The following is a 20,101-nucleotide window of genomic DNA, read 5'->3' on the forward strand; positions in this document are numbered from 1 at the left end:
TGAATATCCATCAGTCTTCAAATGCCACCCTCCCTGGGAAGCAGCCTAGCTGGCTATAAGTGTCCTAGCTTTGGACACTTAGGATGAACAGATGAGGGGTGGATGGGGGGATGGATGGATGGGGTTTTTAAATACATGCAGTGTGAGTCAATCAGATGTATACATGGAGAGATAGATGATAGCTAGAAGATAAGTGATGGATGGATCACTATTTTTGGTCAAATGCATGATGGATGAAGATATTTTGTGGCTAAATGATTCATGTATGATTATACATTGAAAATAGATTAATGAAACATTGTGGATGGAATGATATTAGAATGATAGAAGATATAAATGGATTGGGTTGATTCATCAGTGGATAGATGGATCACAAAATGGATGGGTGGGTGGATGGGTGGAGGGATGGATGGATGATAAAGGAATGAGTGGATGGATGGGCATCCTAGAATGATAATTGAGGCAGAGTCTCAGAAATTCTAGACATCTGAGCTATTACTCGACTTGGTATAATTTATGCAGTTTCTAAACCAACAAAGATAATTTGTAACCCATTTCTGAAAATCTTTGCGCTTAATATCTCCAAACACAAAATTCAGGATGTTTCCTTTGGTGACTATGGAATGTTTATTTTTAACCAAGACATGTGAACATGAGAGTGGAAAAATATTAACCTTGAAAAGGTGCAGAATTATTATGTACTTTTCCCTCATATTATTATTTTTGGAATTTTTGGCATTTGAAGTATTTCACAATGATAAAGAAAAACAATGAAATTCTCTATTCACATTTGGGCACTGACACTGTCCCAGGTACTTTTTCCAGAGTAAGAAGACAGTGAAGCCTAAGTCCAAGGACATGGGGAGGGGAGGCCTACCATTTTCCATGTTGCATTCAAGAGCTCACCCTCTGTCTTCTGGCGCAGACAGTGAACCAAGGCAGCCGAGGTGGTGGTGTTACAACCAGCTGCAACAGCGATTTGCTACAGAGATCGAGGTGAGAGCACAGTTCAAGTGTGATGTCCCTTCCATCCATTAATAAGCAAGTAGGTAATCCTATTCGAAGTCCAACTTCTGAAGGCAGTGAAAATACTCTAGACCAGCAGGTGTGGGCTCGGGGTCACAGAGTTTTGATTCTGTTATGAATCTGCATTGTGACATGAGCCAATTACACAATCTCTATGTCTCAATTACCTAATCTCTGTTAAATTGACATGATAATCTCAAAGCTGAATCAGAAACAGTGCAGGTTGGAGGTGAAGAGGATGGAATCCGGAATTCCACTCCTTGGTTTCAAACCCTGTATAGGAGTATACTCTACTAGCCATTAGGCTTCAGACAACTCCATTTCTTTGTGTCTTAATTTCTCAACTATAAATGGGGGAGAGGGGTGGCACTGTGATGCAGTGGGTTAACGCCGTGTCTTGAAGCACTGGCATCCCAAATGGGTGCCAGTTTGAGACCCAGCTGCTCCACTTCTGATCCAGTTCTCTGTAATGGCCTGGGAGAGCAGTAGAAGATGGATCAAGTCCTTGGGCCCCTGCACTCGCATGGGAGACCTGGAAGAAGCTCCTAGCTCCTGGCTTCAGATCAGCGCAGCTCCGGCTGTTGCGGCCAATTGGATAGTGAACCAGTGGATGGAAGACCTCTCTCTCTCTCTCTCTGCCTCTCCTCTCTGTGTAACTCTGATTTTCAAATAAATAAATAAATCTTTAAAAAATAAAAAAATGGTGGGGATAATGATTGCACTTATTCTAGAAGATGAAATATCTAGGGCACCATGTGACCTGCATACTGAGCAGTGCAGAATTGTAGTACCCTAGACAAGACTATTAACACAAAGGCACTTAAGAAAGCACACAATGTGATATCAGTGTGAGCACTAAGAAAACAACATGTTGGCCATCTTAAGGCATCCCAGTGTTCAACCAGAGGGGAGGATGTTGATGGCCGGATGTGGCTCCATTGCGCCGGGGTCATGGTGAACATGCAGTCTGTTCCAGGGTGTGACCCAGAATCAATGCTCAGAGGGAAAGAAATGAGAAAGTGCAGGACCCCCTTAAGTTTGCAAATTCTGGTTTCTGTTTACTAACAAAGTCCAATCTTGTCCTTATCAATTCTTTTTCCTTAAAAAGCACTCCCTCTTCTTGGCTTATCCCTGGTCACATGGACACCCACTGGTACGGGAAAAGACTTCTGAGACAATTTTCCCAAATCCTAGCCATTCCCTCCCCTCCTGCTTATCAGTCCCTGTGGTGCTGTACTCACCCTCCACTAGCACCAGATTTCACAACTCCACTGACATACTCCGTGGCTCTGGCTCTAACAGTTGCTCCTCAGCAGAGCCAGTTCAGTGACCATCCATTCCTCTGGCTTCCTTCCACTCTCCAGATGGTGACAAAACCCTTTCCATGGTCCTGTTCAGCATGATTCCTGCCAATGACTCCGCCCTCAGCTCACTGTAGTTTCTCCTTGCTTCCTCTGCTCTGGCCTCATCAACTTTCTCTCACTCTCTTACATGCAAGATACTTCCTTCTGCCACAGGAAGTATGCATATGCTTTTCCCTCTGGAATCCTGGAATATTCTTGGCTCACCACATGGAATATCTCTCACTCTTTTGATCCTGACTCATTGGTCACTTTGAGAGCAAAACTCTACTAATGCCCTCTCCCAACTCCTGGACTAGATGCTCCTTAATTAAGATTCTGTTGTTACATCTGACTCTGCTATTACCTCTGCATATTTTTTTTTGGACAGGCAGAGTTAGACAGTGAGAGAGAGAGAGGCAGAGAGAAAGGTCTTCCTTCCGTTGGTTCACCCCCCAAATTGCTGCTACGGCTGTTGCACAGCACCGATCCAAAGCCAGGAGCCAGGTGCTTCTCCTGGTCTCCCATGCCAGTGCAGGGCCCAAGGACTTGGGCCATCCTCCACTGCCTTCCTGGACCACAGCAGATAGTTGGACTGGAAGAGGAGCAACCAGGACAGAATCCAGCTCCCCAGCCAGGACTAGAACTCGGGGTGCCAGCACCGCAGGTGGAGGATTAGCCTAGTGAGCCATGGAGCTGGCTACCTCTGCATTATAGCTGGTGTTAGTAGAGTGGTGAGTACAGCATCCTCACCACAGGACTGATAAGCAGGAGGGAGGGAATGGCTAGGATTTGGGAAAATTGTCTCAGAAGTCTTTTCTCTTACCAGTGGGTGTCCATGTGACCAGGGGTAAGCCCAGAAGAGGGAGGGCTTTTTAATGAAAGAGAATTGATTAGAATGAGATTGGACTTAGTTAGTAAACAGGAGCCACAATATTTAATAATTTACATGACTTTGTAGTCATTAATCTATCTCATTCAATAGAGTGGAATTTCATGAGGTCATCGCATGTGTGGCCCTATCGAAACCAACCATTGAATGACTGAATGAATCAGTGAGTGAATTCCCCCATCACAGGCCCTCAGTGAAGATCTTCTCCAGGCCCCCAGCCTGCAAGTGCATCCAGTGAGACTGAGCCTTGGAGGAGTTGTGAACTACTCACAGGCACTGCCCACTGTGCAGCTTGGCTCACTGTGAGGAGCTCACTCTGACAGTTCCAGTCATGAACATGAATCTCAGCTCACCCTTGATAATAAATCACTCCCACTTCCCGCTTTTTGCCTAGTTTGCTTTGTTGTAGAATTAGAACGTAGAGAGAGGTGTCTCCTTGTCCTACCTGCTCAGCCATTCTCATTTCAGAAAGATTCCTGAGGATGTAGGAGAGCAGAGCAAAGAAGGCAGGAGCTGTCCAGGGTGAGACCTACCTTAGCAGCTGGCTTGATGTCCTTCCTGAATAGACAAGGAGTGAGAGCCACACCACTCTCAGAAATGGCCCGGTGGAAGAGGTTGTTGGCCAGGGAAGATAAAACCTGGGAAAGGGAGAGTTCATACTCAGGGGAAGATTCAGAGTGATGTTTGCTCTTCAAGGCTTCCTCTACCTGCAGCCCTGTGTTGGCCCATTGTCCTGAAGGCACTGGGGTCCAAACCTCCTCAGCTGGCCTGGCCTGTTTCCCTAGCTCCCTTGGGCCAAGCTTCCACAAGAGAATCTTGGCAGGATGGATTCAGAGAAAACAGCAAGAGACACTAAGAGTTGGAGTCAGTTCTGCACACTAGGAGTGTGTAGTACCTGCACATTGTGACAATTGGAAGTACGTAAAAGACAACTTGGGAATTCCTAGTTACAAATTCTGACTAAGAATTCATCTTAAAATACTAAGAATTCAATGCTAGGAATTCATCTTGAAAGTATTCATGTTGTCTATAATGGTAAAAATTGAAAATAACCCAAGATTCCAATATTATGACATTAAGTTAATCAATGTATTTTTGGATTCTTACCATGAAATCCTATATAATCATAAAGGAAATATTATACATGAGTTTTATGTTTGTGGCAGTATTTATGTTATAATGTATTATCTAGGGAAGATATTATATAAAGAAGATGGATGTTAGAGGAAGGGGGAAACAGATAAATGCTAACATGCAAAATCAGTAGAGAGAGATGGATAGAGAGATGATAGATAAAAAGGCTGATAGAGGACAGATAGATAACAGTCATGGAAGAAAGACTAGGAAAATGCGTGTCAAATATTCACAGGGGTTCTCCTTGGGCAGTAGGATTGTAGGTGACTTTTTTCTTCTTTGGGTTTACTCATATTGTCTCTTTCCCTACACCCTAAAAATATAAAAGTATTTCCCTCTGAGTATGCAACTCTGAAACCAACACATGTTTGAAAATCACAGTAATAGAACTGACCCCAATCTTGAGTATGAGACATTTAGAGGGTCTCCTGCAGCTCCCAGCACCTTCTTGTTTCCCTCAGCATCTCCCCAGCCTCATTTGCCCCACCAGCAAGATATCACACGCCCCCTGGCTGTGTCTGTGTCCCGCATGGCCTGCGTCATTTCCCTCTGCCCTGTATTCCATCTCTCTTATCTGCTTCTCGCCTTCCAGATCACTTCATCTTCCAGTCCCAGAACTGGCTATGTTCTCTCTTGGGTGTGTACAAGCCATCAGACCACTTCAGAGGAAGACCCCTGCCTGCTCTTTGTGGCTGAGTCCCCTTAACATATAGATCTGACTTCCAGCCCAACAATAATCTTCTGCCCACCACTTGTCCTGGACCCATGTTTTTCATAATTTATGCCCACTCTTCTTTCCAACAGAAGTGAGGTGAGTCTCAATGTCTAAATGATTAGGAATGAGAGAGAAGGCTCTCAATCGCTTGGCAGAACAAGTTAGATGTGGAGGAACATCACTGCTGCAGCCTTCAAGTGGAGACTCATAACTCCAGTGCCTGAAAGGGTGTGCTGAGCTTTCAGTTGGCCAAGGAGAGTTTGGTACTTAGCTCCCCATCATCTGATGCTGTGTAGTGAGCATGGTGTGCCTTGACTATAGATCTTGTAAGCAAAGTTTGCTTTGGATGGGCTTGCTGGTCTTGAAGAGGCTCCATCAGTAATCACATCATGCCCAGGAGGGGGATGCTGCCAGGAACACTTACAAGAACAGAGACACTTTGACCTCCTGCTGACTCTCCAAAGATGGTCACAGAGCCTGGGTTCCCTCCAAAGTTGGCAATGTTGTTCTGGACCCAGCGCAGCGCAGCCACCTGGTCCCAGTGACCCCAGTTCCCTCGGCTGTGCTCATCTCCTGTGCTGTAAAACAACAGGATGGGAATGAGAGGAAGAATAGTCATGGCCAGAAACCAGATCACATAAGGAATAGGGGCTTGCCATGATTTAGATGTGTTTATTTCCCCAAGGGTTCCTGTGCTAGAGGTTTAGTCTTCAATGTGACAATCTATTGGAACGTCATAAAACCTTTAATAAGTGGAACCAAGTGAGTGGGTTGTCCTGTCCTTAGAAGTAACCAATATAGTTCTTTCAAGACACTTGTTGTCATCAGAGGGCTTTTAGACAAGCAAGACTGTCCCTTATCCACTCTCTGGCTTCATATTTCATCTTGTGATCCCCTGCTACAATGCCGTTTGTCATGATGTAATTTAGCCAAGGGAACCCTCACCAGAGCCAGTGCAATGCTGTTTGACATTTCAGGCTCCAGAACTATGAGCTAAAGAAACCATTCTTCGGGGCTGGCACTGTGGTGTAGTGGGTAAAGCCTCCGCCTGCAGTGCCGGCAACCCATATGGGAGCCAGTTCAAGTCCTGGCTGCTCCACTTCCCGTCCAGCTCTCTGCTATGGCCTGGGAAAGCAGTAGAAGATGACCCAAGTCCTTGGGCCTCTGCACCCATGTGAGGGACCTGGAGGAAGCTCCAGGCTCCTGGATTTGGATTAGCACAGCTCTGGATGTTGCAGCCATCTGAGGAGTGTACCAGTGGATGGAAGACTGATCTCTCTCTCTCTCTCTCTCTCTCTCTCTCTCTCTCTCTGCCTCTCTGTAACTGTGCCACTCAAATAAGAAAATAGAAAAAAAGAAACCATTCTTTTTATAAAGTACTTGGTCTCAAGCATTTTGCGAGAGCCACAGAGAAAAGTTATTACAGAAAGTTGGTACCAAGGAGTGGAATCATTGCTACAACTATGTGTGAAAGCACAGAAGAGCATTTTCAAGTGGGTCAGGACAGAACTTGGAAGAGCTGGGAGGAGCAGGCTAGAAGAAGCCTAGAATGAAGTAGAGGGAGGGAGAGAGGTGGTTTGGTATGGGTTCAGAAGATGATGACATTTGGGGAACTGGGCTCTTATGGAAATGAATATCTGATTGGAAATGGGAGTAAAAGTGACCCTATTACACCACTGCGAAGAACTTGGCTGAATCTACTCTGTGCTCTAGGATCTTATTGGAGATTAAATTTTAAAATGATGGACCAATCGCTTGGCAGAACAGCAAATCATTCAGGGTGCAGCATGGGTATTATTTGCCTCTTGCAGTGAGATTTGCAGTGAGAGCAAAGGGAAGCAGAGTGGAAGTTACCATGAATGACAACCACCGGAACCATTGATAAAAGCCTTAAGAGTGTCTCAGAAATCTTCCAGGTTGCCTCTCCCATCACAGGTCCAGACGCCTGTCAGTGCTCATTGGTGTCAAGGAAAGGGCCCATGGTGCACCTCATGGGATGGCTGCCTGGGACCACCTCAGGATTCTGTTTTTCTGAAGCTGCTTCAGCCACAGTTCAATGAGGCTCAGGCATGGTTTGCTGGTTTTGCAGGTGGGTTATGCAAGAGTTATGAGGTCATGGCAGCTTCCACCAAGATTTCAAAGAAAACCTTGAGAGGCAAAGCAGAATTATGCCATAGACTACAAAGATTTCCAACTAGAATGTCTAGGGGAGTCACTAGAAAGTTGCCACAGCTGGGACCCCAGAAAGGTAGAGACATTGGCAACGTGCAACACTGGTGGGACAGCTTTAGACAGTAACAGGCAGTGCAAGAGATCAACCACTAAGCTGCAACCAGTGAAGTCCTTAGCTGCCCCTGCACCCCTCCCCACCACCACCACAGAATGCACAAAAGGCTGGAGCCAGAGCTTTTATATACCTGCTGACTTCTGGTCTTGCTATGAGTCTATTTTGACTTCCCTATTTCTCCCATTTAGAATAGAAGCTTTTATCATTTCCTTGTGCCATCATTTTGTCTTGGAAGGATCTAACTTCTTTATTTTACAGGGTCTCATGGATGAAAGAGTTGGTCTTGAGCCTCAAACGAGACTTTGGACTTGGACTTCTGGAACAAGTTAAGGCTTTTGGACTATTAAGGATGCAATGGCTAGTTTGCACTGTCAGAATGACAATGAACCTTGGAAGCCAAGAGCAGAATGCTGTGGTTTCGATGTAGTTTGCAGAACAAGCATTCATGTGTGGGAAGCTTGGTTCCCAACAGAGTGACATGCAGAGGTGGTCAGACCTTTAAGAGGTGGGGACAATCTGTGAGGTCATTAGAGGCATGGCCTCAGAAAGGCTTAAAGTAGTTCTCATGGGAGCCTGGTTAGCTACCCCTGCCCTGGCTTCCTGTCTCACTGTGTGATTTCCCACAGGTGCCCAGCAAGGTACACTCTGTTGTGATGTGATATAATCAATGGAGCACTCACCAGAGCCAGTACTATGCTGTTTGAAACTGCAGCCTCTGAACTTGTGAGCTAAATAGACCCTTTTGCTTTAGAAGTTATCCAACCTGAGGTATTTTGTTGCAGCAATGGAAAATGAACTACTTAGTGAGCTGTAGGGAAGCCTTAAGAATAAGGCTGGGCTCCAGCACCCCTGACACAGGGGTCTTCACCCACCTCCCAATTCCACAGCACTTCTGTGCAGGGCTCCACATTCATTCACCTGGATACTGTACATTAAAAATCTTCTATGTGCCCAACAGAGTTCTCAGAGCTAGAACACGTCTAAGAATAAAACAGAAAAGACCTCCCAATACACTGAGCTCACACTACAGACCACAAAACAATGGATAAATACAGAATATAATGACAGGTCATGAAACTTCTTCACAAGAAAACAAACCAGGCTGAGGAAAAGGCAGGGATGGGGAGTAGGGTGTTGTTTCAGATCCCAATATGAGGGCAGATACCTAGAGACAGCCATGCTTCAGTAAGGCCTGAGTACAATGAGGACAGGCATCTTGCAAATTCCAAAGAAGGGAATTCTGGGAAGAAGAAACAGTAATTGCAAAGGTCCTGGGGTCCAGTGAACAGATGTGTGAGCACAAAAGACGCAGCTGGAGGGGGCTGTGTGTCTTGGGAAGGACTTGGATGCCACTGCAGGCGACATGGGAGACCACTGCAGAGATGTGACATGACTCATTCCATGTCTTCAGGACCCCTCTGGACATTGTGTAGACTGGCCAGAGTATCAATTTAGCAAGAGTTTAAAAGTAAGTGGTTATAACAAAAAGCCAGTCACAAGACCAAGGGCTTTGGATATGGCTGGAAAAAAAGAGATGAAAAGAGGTTGGATTCTGATTCTGTTTTGAAGGTGGGGCCAAGAGGGTTTGCCTGTAAACTTGCTGTGGGGTGAGAACTAAAGAAGAGCCCAGGCTGCCCACAGCCCTTTATCCTGCACACGTGGAGGATGGAGCTGCCAGCAGTCACACAAGAGGCCCTGGAGAAAGGGAGGGGTGTCTTTGTTGGAGGAGGGACTTTTGGGAGCCGAGGTCCAGCCTGTTTAGGTGACGTGGGAAGTTCCCTTTAGACATCTGTGGAGGGGGGTGGAGGTAGCTTATGATGGGCACCTGAGTTTCAAGGGAGGGTGGAGGTTATAAACAGAGAGCTCTGAGAGCACCAATGAGATAATGCAGGGGTTTGTGGAGAGGGATGGGGGACACCCAGATCCACGAAGATGGGGGTGAAGGAGAAGGGGCCAGCAAAGTGGCTAAGAATAAGCAGTCCAGGAGGTAGCTGTAGCCAAAGAACCAGAAGAGGAAGTGTTTCAGAGACCTGAGTGGTCATCTGTGTCTGTGCCAAGAAGGCATAAGGTTGGGCCAAGGGCTGGTGAAGCTCACTGGTGACCTTAACAAGATGAGGCTGATGGTACGGCCAGCTGAGAACCTGCCTGGCTTGGGTAGAGGAGGACAGGGAGGAATGAGCTGGACGGAGATCTCAGAGCAGTTTTACATTCTCAAGGAGCAGACCATGGGCTGCAGATGAAAGGGATGTGGAACCTCCGTGGAGATAACAAATCTGGAACACAACCCAGTGAAAGGCAGACCTGAGTCCCTCCTCCTGCTCTATGTTTTTCCCCTTGGGGAGTAGAACTCCTACACATGCCCACCCGGCAGCCGTCTCAGGGGCAGCTGTTCTGGGTCAGATGCGCTCAGAAAATTCTCGAGTACCTGCCTGCAGAAGAACTGGTTCCTGTCCCCACGGGAACCTGAAGGAGAAGGAAGGCTTTAGCCATGATTCCTGCGTGTATCGGACCCCAACAGGAAATGAGCTTAGTGGTCACCACTACCTCTCCAGGAGCATTGCTCCCTGAGTCAGATTCTCTGACAACTTCCCACCTGCACCCACCCATTACTTCGTACACAAGTGTTCACTAAGCTCCTTCTGTGAGTCTACCCCTTCCTTTCCCTGCCTTGAGGAGTGTGTAAATGCCTAACTGCTATGTTGCTTGCTAACCGTCATCAAAGAGGAATGCAACATGCTAGGGTCGTATAGGTAGAGATGAGTGTTTCACAGGAGGTAACATGTGGTGGGCTTTGCAGGGTGAATAGGAGTGGGTTGGGTAGATTAGGCATTCCAGGCAGTAGTAAAAATAGATTTAAAACTCAGAAGCAACTGAAGCAGTGTTTGTGCACAATGAGAAGGTGGGTGGAGCCCAGTTATGAAGGGACTTGGATGCCTCAACAAGGAACTTAAGAAGGGTCTTGTGGAGGGCTAACATGACCTGAGCTGGGTCCTAGCACCCTCACTGTGGGACCACTACACATGAGGAGAGTCCAGGATCTTACCTGAGGAATCCCCAGATGCCCAAGCGGTATTGAATGGTCACTACCACCACACTCTCATGGGCAGAGAGGGCCAGGCCATCATAGATGGATGCCCCACCTGACAGTAACCCACCTCCATGGATCCACACCATCACCTGGTCGGGGAGGAAGAAGACACACAGGTTACAGGAAACAGAGCTTAAGAGGTTACCGGTTTGATGACCTACCTCTTGGCTTTGACTCAGGGTGGTTGTTACCCAACATCCACCAGAGTCCAGTAAAGCTTGAACAAGCAGTCTCCCTCCTCTGCAGCTCCCCCAGCTGGGGCCAAGGGCATCACACCACTCAGAGCACCTTGGAGACCTCCGCCTTTATCTCCAGCCCTAAATGCCACCTCCTCCCAAGGCTCTTGAGGCTGTCAGTGTCATGATGGAAATAGAAAAAGTCCGGGATGTCAGGTTCTGCCCTACGCTTCTGTCATCCTCCTTGCTGGACCATCCATCCAGCTCAACACACACTGGGTCAGCCCTTGCACTTCATCTCATTTAACTTTTCTGGAGTGAATTAAACTTCTCTGCACATCAGTGATTGTCTCCAGGAACACACAGGCCCCTGAGAGTTTCTCACCCTAATAAGCCTCCTCTCTGCCTCCTCTGTGTATCCAAACTCCACAAAGGCAGGGGATGTGGATTGAGAGTTCTGTGCTTCTCCTTCTCCCCCAACCAGAACGGTCACCCACCCATATGGGGACACCAGCTACACAATAAAAGAATAAAGGATTGAAGGGGCATGCAAACCTTTATCCCCTCCTTGTAGGGCCTTATAAAGCATGTGCAGGAACAGCTTGTAGCTCACTGTGGGCAGCAAGCCAGGGGCGTTCCTGGGAGACCGGCTGGGTGCTGACAGCTGCCCGCTTCCAGCAGACCTAATCTTCCACTCTCTCCACCCAGCAACAGGCAACCTGCCCTATCTCTGTCCCTTTGTTGATTTAGGTGATACTGACTCATTGGCTCATCAGCTTGTGCCAAAGACACTTACAGAGGGAAAGGAGCCCTGAAAAATCCCAGATAGTTGACTGAGAACAAAGAAAGGAAAGCCCTTCTAGCTCTGCCCCCCACACCTCTGTTGCTGGAGAGTGGCGTTGTCATGGATGGATCTTGGGGTATGGGGGAAAGCCAACACACGCTGTCTTCCCGTCTGTGTTAGAGAGCCCTGGTTTGGAGATCAGAAGAGTGACTTTCTAGTTTTGCAACCCCACTGTGTGAGCTCCCCTCCCCTGCTTGGGCCTCAGTTTCTCTCTCTGTAAATAAAGAGTTGAAATGTTGGCTCTGATTCCTTTTGGCTTTGACTTTGTTGGAAACCATGTCTTAGCTACCCTGGGTATCAAGTTCTTTTTTTTTAAAGCTTTGTTTATTTATTTGAAAGTCAGAATTATCTAGAGAGAGAGGGAGAGACAGAGAGGTCTTCCATCTGCTGGTTTATTCCCCAAATGACCACAACAGCCAGGGTTGGGTCAGGCTGAAGCCAGGGGCCAGGAGCTCTATCCCAGTCTCCCTCGTAGGTGCAGGGGCCCAACCATTTAGGCCATCTTCCATTGCTTTCCCAGGCACATTAGCAGGGAACTGGATCAGAAGTGGAGCAGCCAGGGCATGAACCAGCACTCACCCTGTGTCACTAAGGCACTTAAGTATGGGAAATTTGTGTTCCCTGTGGCTGGAAGAAATCCTGAGAGCCTTGGCCTGTGATGCCCCCACCTCAAATCTCCTTCTTCCCATTCTGGTCTTCAGTAGAAAGAAGCCTGAGACCTGAACTTCACACACTGGACCTGGGATCCCCATGCTTACCGGCAGCCTGGTTTTCTTTGTCAAGTCCGCAGGAGTGTAGATATTCAGGTAAAGACAGTCTTCCGAATACACGAGAGAAATGTTCTCCAGTCTGTTAGCAAAGACTTCTGAGAGCACTGGCCCTGACCCTGTGATTTGGGAGCACCTGTTGAGGGAGAAAAAGAATCCCTGAGGTACAACCAGACCTGAGCAAGGCGACTTCTTGGTTCAGGCTAGGCCTGGACTGGGAGGTGGAAGGCTGTAATGGAGTTGCTACCGCCAGACTTGAGGTAGGGGGATGAGTAGGTTATCTGGGGTGGTTCAGGTGGGGTTTTGCAACTCACACAGGCCTCCAAAGACCCTGCACCACGAGAAGGCCTTGGCACCATTCTCTCCAGGACATTATGGACACTCTGGACTAAGAAGAGGAGGATGCCCATACACTGACCTTCCCTGGGAGATGCACTTCCTGCACCTCCAGGATGGGGCCCCACTCTCCTCTCAGCTCCTCACGGTGGACTGCAGGGTGCAGCTCCCCCTAGCTGTAAGACTTGTAGTCCATGCTAGCCTTCTATAAACCGTGAGGGTCACCCAGGTGGCAGACACATACAGCCTGCAGCAGCAGGTCAGGGCTGACATCTCCATGGGACAACCTCAGGAGAGATTCATTCCAGTCCCATCTCTGCCACTAATTCACTGGGTGACCTTAGATGAGCTCCTTTCCTACATTCAGTCCCAGATCTTATTGAGGGGATTTCTCTAAAACCTAACAGAACCCAAGACCCAGGAGGGTAATTTCAAGAGTGCAGATTCACACTCAGCTGGCAGACCTGCTGACTGCGCTCCCATGTTCAAGCCCAGCAATGGCCCTCTTCTCCAAGAGACTTGGTTGTTACAGCTCTGTTTGGCCTGAGATGCAACAAGACCCTTGCCAATGAGTCCAGGAGGAATTGTGCACACCAGTGCTTGATCAGAGGGGCTTAACAGCCCACCAACAAAGGCCTTTCCAGAGGGCTTACAAGTTGACTCATGGCTCAACTCCAGTTCCCCTTAGCTAAGGTCTCATCTGTGGACTGCTTACAGTCCTAATCTTTAGAACCCAGAGCCTCATCTACATCCTGTGGCCCAGAAGTCTAAGCCTCCACGATGGACTTCAGCTCGCAGCAGATCCAAGGCTACCCAGGCTGAGTATGGGCCCCACTTACTGCAGTCTGCAAACGCTCTCCTCTTGGGAGATACATGCCTATTTGAGACGATATGATGGGCTCACCAACCTCTGTCGCACAACAGATTCTGAAAGAGCATTAGAGCTGGTCCTTTTTTCTGTAATCAAGGAGATAGCACAGGGGAACGTGCACCTGTCTGAACCAACACGATGGCTTCACCAGCACCTCTATCCTGGCAGAACCCAGTGTCGGCTCCAGATTCTCTCTGTATTTAGGAAGCAGTCCTCCATGGTGCAGAACTGCTGGGGACACACCCACCTGGCCAGTGAGCTGAGTCTGGACTCAGGTCTCCGACAAACTTTCCCGCATGGCCCAGGTTCCTGAGTTTTCCTAAGGTCCATCTGGGCTGGAGAGCTGTCAACCTTAAAGACCTTGCGAGGCTTTTGGGAAACCTGGGATTAGAGACTGCAGTGCCGAGATGATTGCTGTGGTCGTGGGCTCATGTGAGTTGTGACGTGTCATGTGACACACTGAAGATCTGAAATGCCACTGATGAAGGACGAGCACACACCAGATTAGGAACTCTGAGACAAGTTAATCTCTCAGCATGCAGACATCAGCACACCCACAGCATCAAGAATGTTCAGGGACACGGCCCTCATGAAACAGACAGAATAAGATGCTGGAGACTGACATCAGAGTTATGGAGATGAATGATCAGACAACAGTTCAAACCAGCTCTTTCAGGAAGCTCAATGAACTTCATGAAAAGCCAAAAAAAAAAAAAAAACAAAAAACAAAAAACAAAAAAACAAAAAAAACAGAAATAATTCAAAATTCATTATAGAATTTTGATTGATTGAAATATTAAAAAATGGAAATCTACACACTAAAAAATACAATGAATAAAACATGTAATCCGGAGCATTAACAGCCAAGTTGACCAAAGAAAAGAATCAGTGAATTCAAAGACAAGCTATTTTAAAACACACAGAGCAGTAGACACACACACACACACACACAAAGGAATGAGGAAAATGCATAGGACCTGTTGAACAACAACTACAGAGAAAATATCTGGAAATATCTGGGCTGCTGAAGTTCAAGAGGCAGTTGAAAAAGACAGGGAAGTTGAAGGTATATTCAAAGTAGCAACAGAGAATGTTCAGAACCTGGAGATGCAAATATCCAGGTACAAAGAGGTGAAAGGTGACCCATCAGATTGAACCCACTAAGACTACCCCAAGATATATAATCAAAGCTTCAGATATAGAAAACAAAGAGAGGACCTAAAACTAGCGAGAAAAAAAAAAAGCAAATAACATGTCAGGAAGTTCTCATATGACTTGGCAGAAAGCTTGCAGCTGGCAAGAGCGAGACGATAGACTCGGAGCACTGAAGGAAGACACTTTCTGCACAGCAAGGCTGTCCTTCAGAAATGGAGAGAGACTCCCCAGAAAAACAAAAGCTGAAAGATTTGTCTCACCAGACCTGCTCTGCAAGAAATGCTACAAGCGATTTCTTCAAACTGAAGAAAACAAACACTGAAGTGTCACGAGGACACATCTGAAGGTATAAAACGAGCCCGTAAAAATATAGAAACTACAATTACTCTAACACTCTAATACTGTAATCATGCTATGAAAACCACTTATATCTTTAGCATAAAGATGAACATAGAGGGGGCCAGCATTGTGGCACAGCGGGTTAAGCTGCTGCCTGTGATGCTGGCATCCCACGCGAGAACAGGTTTGAGTCCTGACTGCTCCACTTACGATCATGCTGCTTGCTAATGTGCCAGGGAACACAGCAGAAGATGACCCAAGTACTTGGGTCCCTGTCACCCACATGGGAGACCCAGATGGAGTTCCTGGCTTCTGGCTTCAACTTGGCCCAGCCATATAAAAATATTTAAGATAAAAATAACCGCGTTAATTTTTTAATGAAAGGCAATATAAAAAGATGAAAAAATGAAATCAAAAATTAAAAATGTAGGGAGAATTGGAGTTAAATAGTAGAATTTTGTTCATTTCATTACTTCCTGAAGTTCAGTTGTAAACTCTCTAAAATAACTTATTGTAACTATAATGTTTATTGTAAACCTCAAACTAACAACCAAGCAAAAGGTCATAATATATACACTAGAAGTAAAAGGAAGAAATAAAAACATACTATAGAGAAAACCATACAACTATCAAGGAAGAAAAAATGCTTGATAAATAGAAAACATGTAACAAAATAGCAGGAGTAAGTCTTTGACTGTTAATGATTACCTTGAATGCAAAGTAAATTATCCGAATGAATGACTCAAGGTGACAGGATGGATTAAAAAGCAAGACACTGGAGCTGGTGTGTGGTGCAGCTGGTTAAGCAACCCCTTGCAATGCCAGCAGCCCTGTGTGGGTCCCAGTCGCTCAGCTTCCAGTCTAACTCCCTGCTACACTGGGAAAGTGGTGGAGGACAGCTCAGGTACTCGTGTTCCTGTGATCCAGGAGGGAGACCCAGGTGAAGATCCTGGCCCCTGACTTTGGCCTTACACAGCCCTGGCTATTGCAGCCTTCTGAGGAGTGAATCAGCGGATAGAAGATCTCTCTCTCTCTCTCTCTCTCTTCTCCTTTCCTCTCCCTCTACTCCCCCCCGCCTTATTGCTCTGCTTCTCTGGAATAAATAAATCTTAAAAGAGGGAGGAGGAGACGACTTGGGGTTGTTGCTGTGGCACATCAAGTTAAGCTGCTACCTGCAATGCTGGCATCCTGTAAGGTTGCTGGTTCGAGTCCCAGCTGCTCTGCTTCTGATCCAGCTCCCTGCTAATGTGCCTGGGAAAGCAGTGGAAGGTGGTCCAAGTGCTTAGGCCCCTGAACCCACGGGGAGGACCCAGAAGAGGGTCTGGGCGGCTGGCTTCATTGCAGCCATTGGGGAGTGAACCAGCAGATGGAAAAAAAAAATATATATATATATATATCCTTCTCATTCTTGCTCTGTCTCTCCTCATCTCTCTGTAACTATGTTTTTCAAATAAATAAAACAATCTTTAGAAAACCTCAATTAGATATAGCCTACATTATACTATCTGTGAATATTATATATATGTATATATTTTTCCATTTTAAAGAGAAAAAATATTAAACAGGTAGAGACTGAAAAAAAAAAAAAGTCCTAAAATATCAACAACTGCGGCTGGTGTTATGGTGAAGCAGGTTACGTCACCACCTGTGATACAGGCATCCCACATGAGCACTGGCTCCAGTCCCAGCTGTTCCACCTCCAGTCTAGCTCCTTGATAGCAGGCCTGGGAAAGCAGTGGGAGATGGTCCACATAGTTGGGCTCCTGACACCCACATACCAGGTCCGGATACAGTTCTAGGCTCCTGGCCTTGGCCTGGCCCAGTCCTGGCTGTTGCAGCCATTTAGGGTGTGAACCAGTAAGTAGAAGACCTCTCTCTCTCTCTCTCTCTCTCTCTCTCTCTCTGCCTTTCTAATAAATAAATAAACCTTTTAAAAATTACATAAAATATTAACAGCCTCTCTGCTGTGGCCAGGGAGTGCAGTGGAGGATGGCCCAGGTGCTTGGGCCCTGCACCCCATGGGAGACCAGGAAAAGCACCTGGCTCCTGGCTCCTGCCATCGGACCAGCGCGGTGCGCCGGCCGCAGCGCACCGGCCGCGGCGGCCATTGGAGGGTGAACCAATGGCAAAAGGAAGACCTTTCTCTCTGTCTCTCTCTCTCACTGTCCACTCTGCCTGTCAAAAAAAAAAATATTAACAGCCAAGAAAATTACTGAGAAACATGATGTAAAATATTACAAACAATTCTGAGTCATGGCATTGCACATGGTCTTAATTTCCCTACCTTTTTCCTCTGCATTTCCTACATTTTGGTAATGAGTATGTATTATACTCTCCATCAGGAGGTAGCAACAGTAGATTATTTTTTAAAGAAATGGAAGAAAGAAGGCAATTGGAAGAATCCTGGTCAGAAAGGCCTTGCCGAGGAGATGAGTGAAGCTGACATGGATGCATGAAGTGTCAGCATCCTGGGTGTGTGGGGGTGGGGTGAGGGAGGAGCTTCGAGCTTTCATCCCCAGGAGATAAGGGTGACTGTGGCACACCAACCACTGCTCTGCTTGTGACCGGGTAGCTGGACACACGCGGCAGTGAGAACTCAAATCAAGCCTCGCCCCTTCACTCATCCCGCGGCACAATCTTGCAGAGGTCGAGAGAGGAGAAAAGTAGGACCATGACTTCTCAGCGCCCTCAGCTGGTCAAAGCTTTTATTCCCACACTCATCACAGTCTAAGGTTTTACAGGATTCATTCCGTTTGTGCATTGCTTGGTATCTGTCTCCCCCTGCTGGAATGCAGGCTCCAGGAAGGGAGGGATCTTTGGTCTATTCAGTGGATCCCAGTAACCTAAACATGTCTAGCACATTAGGTGCTCCATAAAAGTATGTTGAACCAAGGGCTCTAGCATGCTGTGAGGTTTCTGGGATGCTCTTGGGGACCCTAGAACAAAGTGTAAGCCAACCAGAGGGTTGCCTTGACTCCTTCCTACAGCATCTCCCCTGAAAGATGCCAGTGCCAGCCCCGTGCACAGCTTACATGGGAGGGTAGGAGGTGGTGTTCTTCACGTGGCTCCATGGCTCTGCAGGCTGTGGTGGTGCAAACCTCAGGGATCCAAGAGGGGGTTTGGCGAAGGGGATTCCCAGGAAGACGGCCACGGGCTGTACAAATCCTTCTAAGCTGACGAACTTCCCCAGGACTTTGCCATGCACGGTATCTACCACAGGTGGTGCAGACTGGTGCCCTTCCCCTGATGGATATGGAGAGGAAGAGAGGACACATCAGAGGGGGGAGGTCTGACCTGGACTCCAGCTGGGTTTTTCCACATTGTAGGTAGATGACCTTGACTAAGTCAGCTAAATCCTCCAGGCCCGAGTTTCTCCTTGTGCGACTGAAGGATGAGGACTGCTTTAAGGAGCAATCTAGAATTGAGCATATGAAAGATCCATCCTAAGGTCAATGCCAGGAAGAGCTGTTGGCAGGAACAGAAGCTTCCGGAAACATCGACCCACTAGGACGCTGGTTCTGAACCACACGCTGGATGCGCAGTTGAGCAGGCATGTTGAACCTGGTGTGCGACCCCATGGAGGATGCCAGTGTGAGAGCTGAGAAAGAGGAAACTCAAGGACAGCGATGGTGAGGCTAGAAAATCCATCGGAGGGAGGAGGAGAATGTCACCACACCCTGGAAGTCCAGCAAGGAGGGAGGAGGCTGGGCAGAGGGCTGAGTGCATCAAAGTGGAGTGGCGGGGTGGGGAGCGGCGTCTGAGCCTGACCTGTAGGAGCCCGGTGATCACCTTCAGCAGGAGCCAGACTGCCCAGAGTGAAAAAGTGGGCAGACGCGGTGGGAGGCAACAATAGGAACAACGGGAATGTGCACCTGCTGAACAGACACCATGTGCCCGATGTGCATTCCTGTCCATTAAATACTGCTTGAAAAAGCTTTGCCTGGGGCCGGCGCCATGGCTCACTTGGTTAATCCTCTGCCTGTGGCACTGGCATCCCATATTGGTGCCGGTTCTAGTCCCAGTTGCTCCTCTTCCAGTCCAGCTCTCTGCTGTAGCCTGGGAGGGCAGTGGAAGATGGTCCAAGTGCTTGGGTCCCTGCACCCCCATGGGAGACCAGGAAGAGGCACCTGGCTCCTGGCTTCGGATCAGCACAGCGCCAGTCGTGGCAGCCATTTGGGGAGTGAACCAACGGAAGGAAGACCTTTCTCTCTCTCTCTCTCTCTCTCTCTCTCTCTCACTGTCTATAACTCTACCTGTCAAATAAAAAAGAAAAAGAAAAAGCCTTGCCAGCTAAGCATTATCAAATCAATTTTACAGATGAGGAAACTGAGAACATGGCAGCAGACTTTGTAAAGATGGGGACAAGAAGGCATTGCCTGGGGATAATCAGGAGTAAAGAAAAGCTCTACGCCAAATTTGTGTCCCTTCTTGTTGTTCCCTTAGGCCAAGTCCCAGGCCTCTCAGAGTGGCTCACCACCTAAAAGAAGATAAAAAAATCCAAAATCAATTGAGGCCTGAGCTGTCAGGGCAGTGGGGGCTGGAACGCTGGCTCTGGATTCAGGAACCAGAGATAGACCGGGGACTGATGCTCCGGGAGGCGTCGGGCAGGTTCATGTCCCTCTGCGAGTCTCAGCTTCTCTGACTATAGGAGGGCACCAGTGTATTCCGAGGACCCATGCTGCACTCCTGTATTAACCATTGTATGTTTGATGCTCTGACCTTGCCAACCCTAGTGGAACTGTGTTGCCCAGGATCCAACGGATCCAGCACTCCCTCCCTGCCAGGCTCTCACACACAGGCCACTATTCCCTGCCTGATCACCCCGGAGCCAGGCACCATACCGCCAGGGCAGACCCTGTGCCCGAATCTCCAGAAATGATGGCCACCGGCCAGTCTTAGCCTGCTTGACCTCCCTGCTTCTTCCTTCCAGCAGAAACCCTGGCATAGGCTCTCGCCCATGCTCCCCACCTTCCTCCTGACCTTGCCTGGGTCTTCCTCTTCCCTCCATGGTGAGACCACCCTCCCCCCACCCCACTGGGGTCTGCAAGTAGCAGATTATCTTCCAATGACTCTGTTGGCCTGTTTCTCAAATTTTCTACTCACACATGACATTCTAAGTCATTTTAAACCT

At 47.7% G+C, this 20,101-nt stretch overlaps 1 protein-coding gene across 1 annotated transcript in view; it reads right to left on the bottom strand.

The window, feature by feature from the left end:
• The window catches only part of LOC100355283 (liver carboxylesterase 1), a gene marked incomplete at its 5' end in the record, with an annotated part of 32,822 nt that extends 14,581 nt beyond the window's left edge, over positions 1-18,241 (bottom strand). Inside the window, 6 exons of the mRNA XM_089319087.1 lie at positions 878-982; positions 3,792-3,896; positions 5,532-5,685; positions 10,438-10,571; positions 12,261-12,405; positions 18,003-18,241. Coding sequence (XP_089175213.1) covers positions 878-982; positions 3,792-3,896; positions 5,532-5,685; positions 10,438-10,571; positions 12,261-12,405; positions 18,003-18,241 — 882 coding nt within the window. The remainder of the gene's footprint in view (positions 1-877; positions 983-3,791; positions 3,897-5,531; positions 5,686-10,437; positions 10,572-12,260; positions 12,406-18,002) is intronic.
• Positions 18,242-20,101: the final 1,860 nt, after the last annotated feature.

Source organism: Oryctolagus cuniculus, chromosome 18 (genome assembly GCF_051225735.1).
Source record: "Oryctolagus cuniculus isolate XC-2025 breed Fujian yellow rabbit chromosome 18, ASM5122573v1, whole genome shotgun sequence".
In the NCBI taxonomy this organism is placed as follows: Eukaryota; Metazoa; Chordata; class Mammalia; order Lagomorpha; family Leporidae; genus Oryctolagus; species Oryctolagus cuniculus.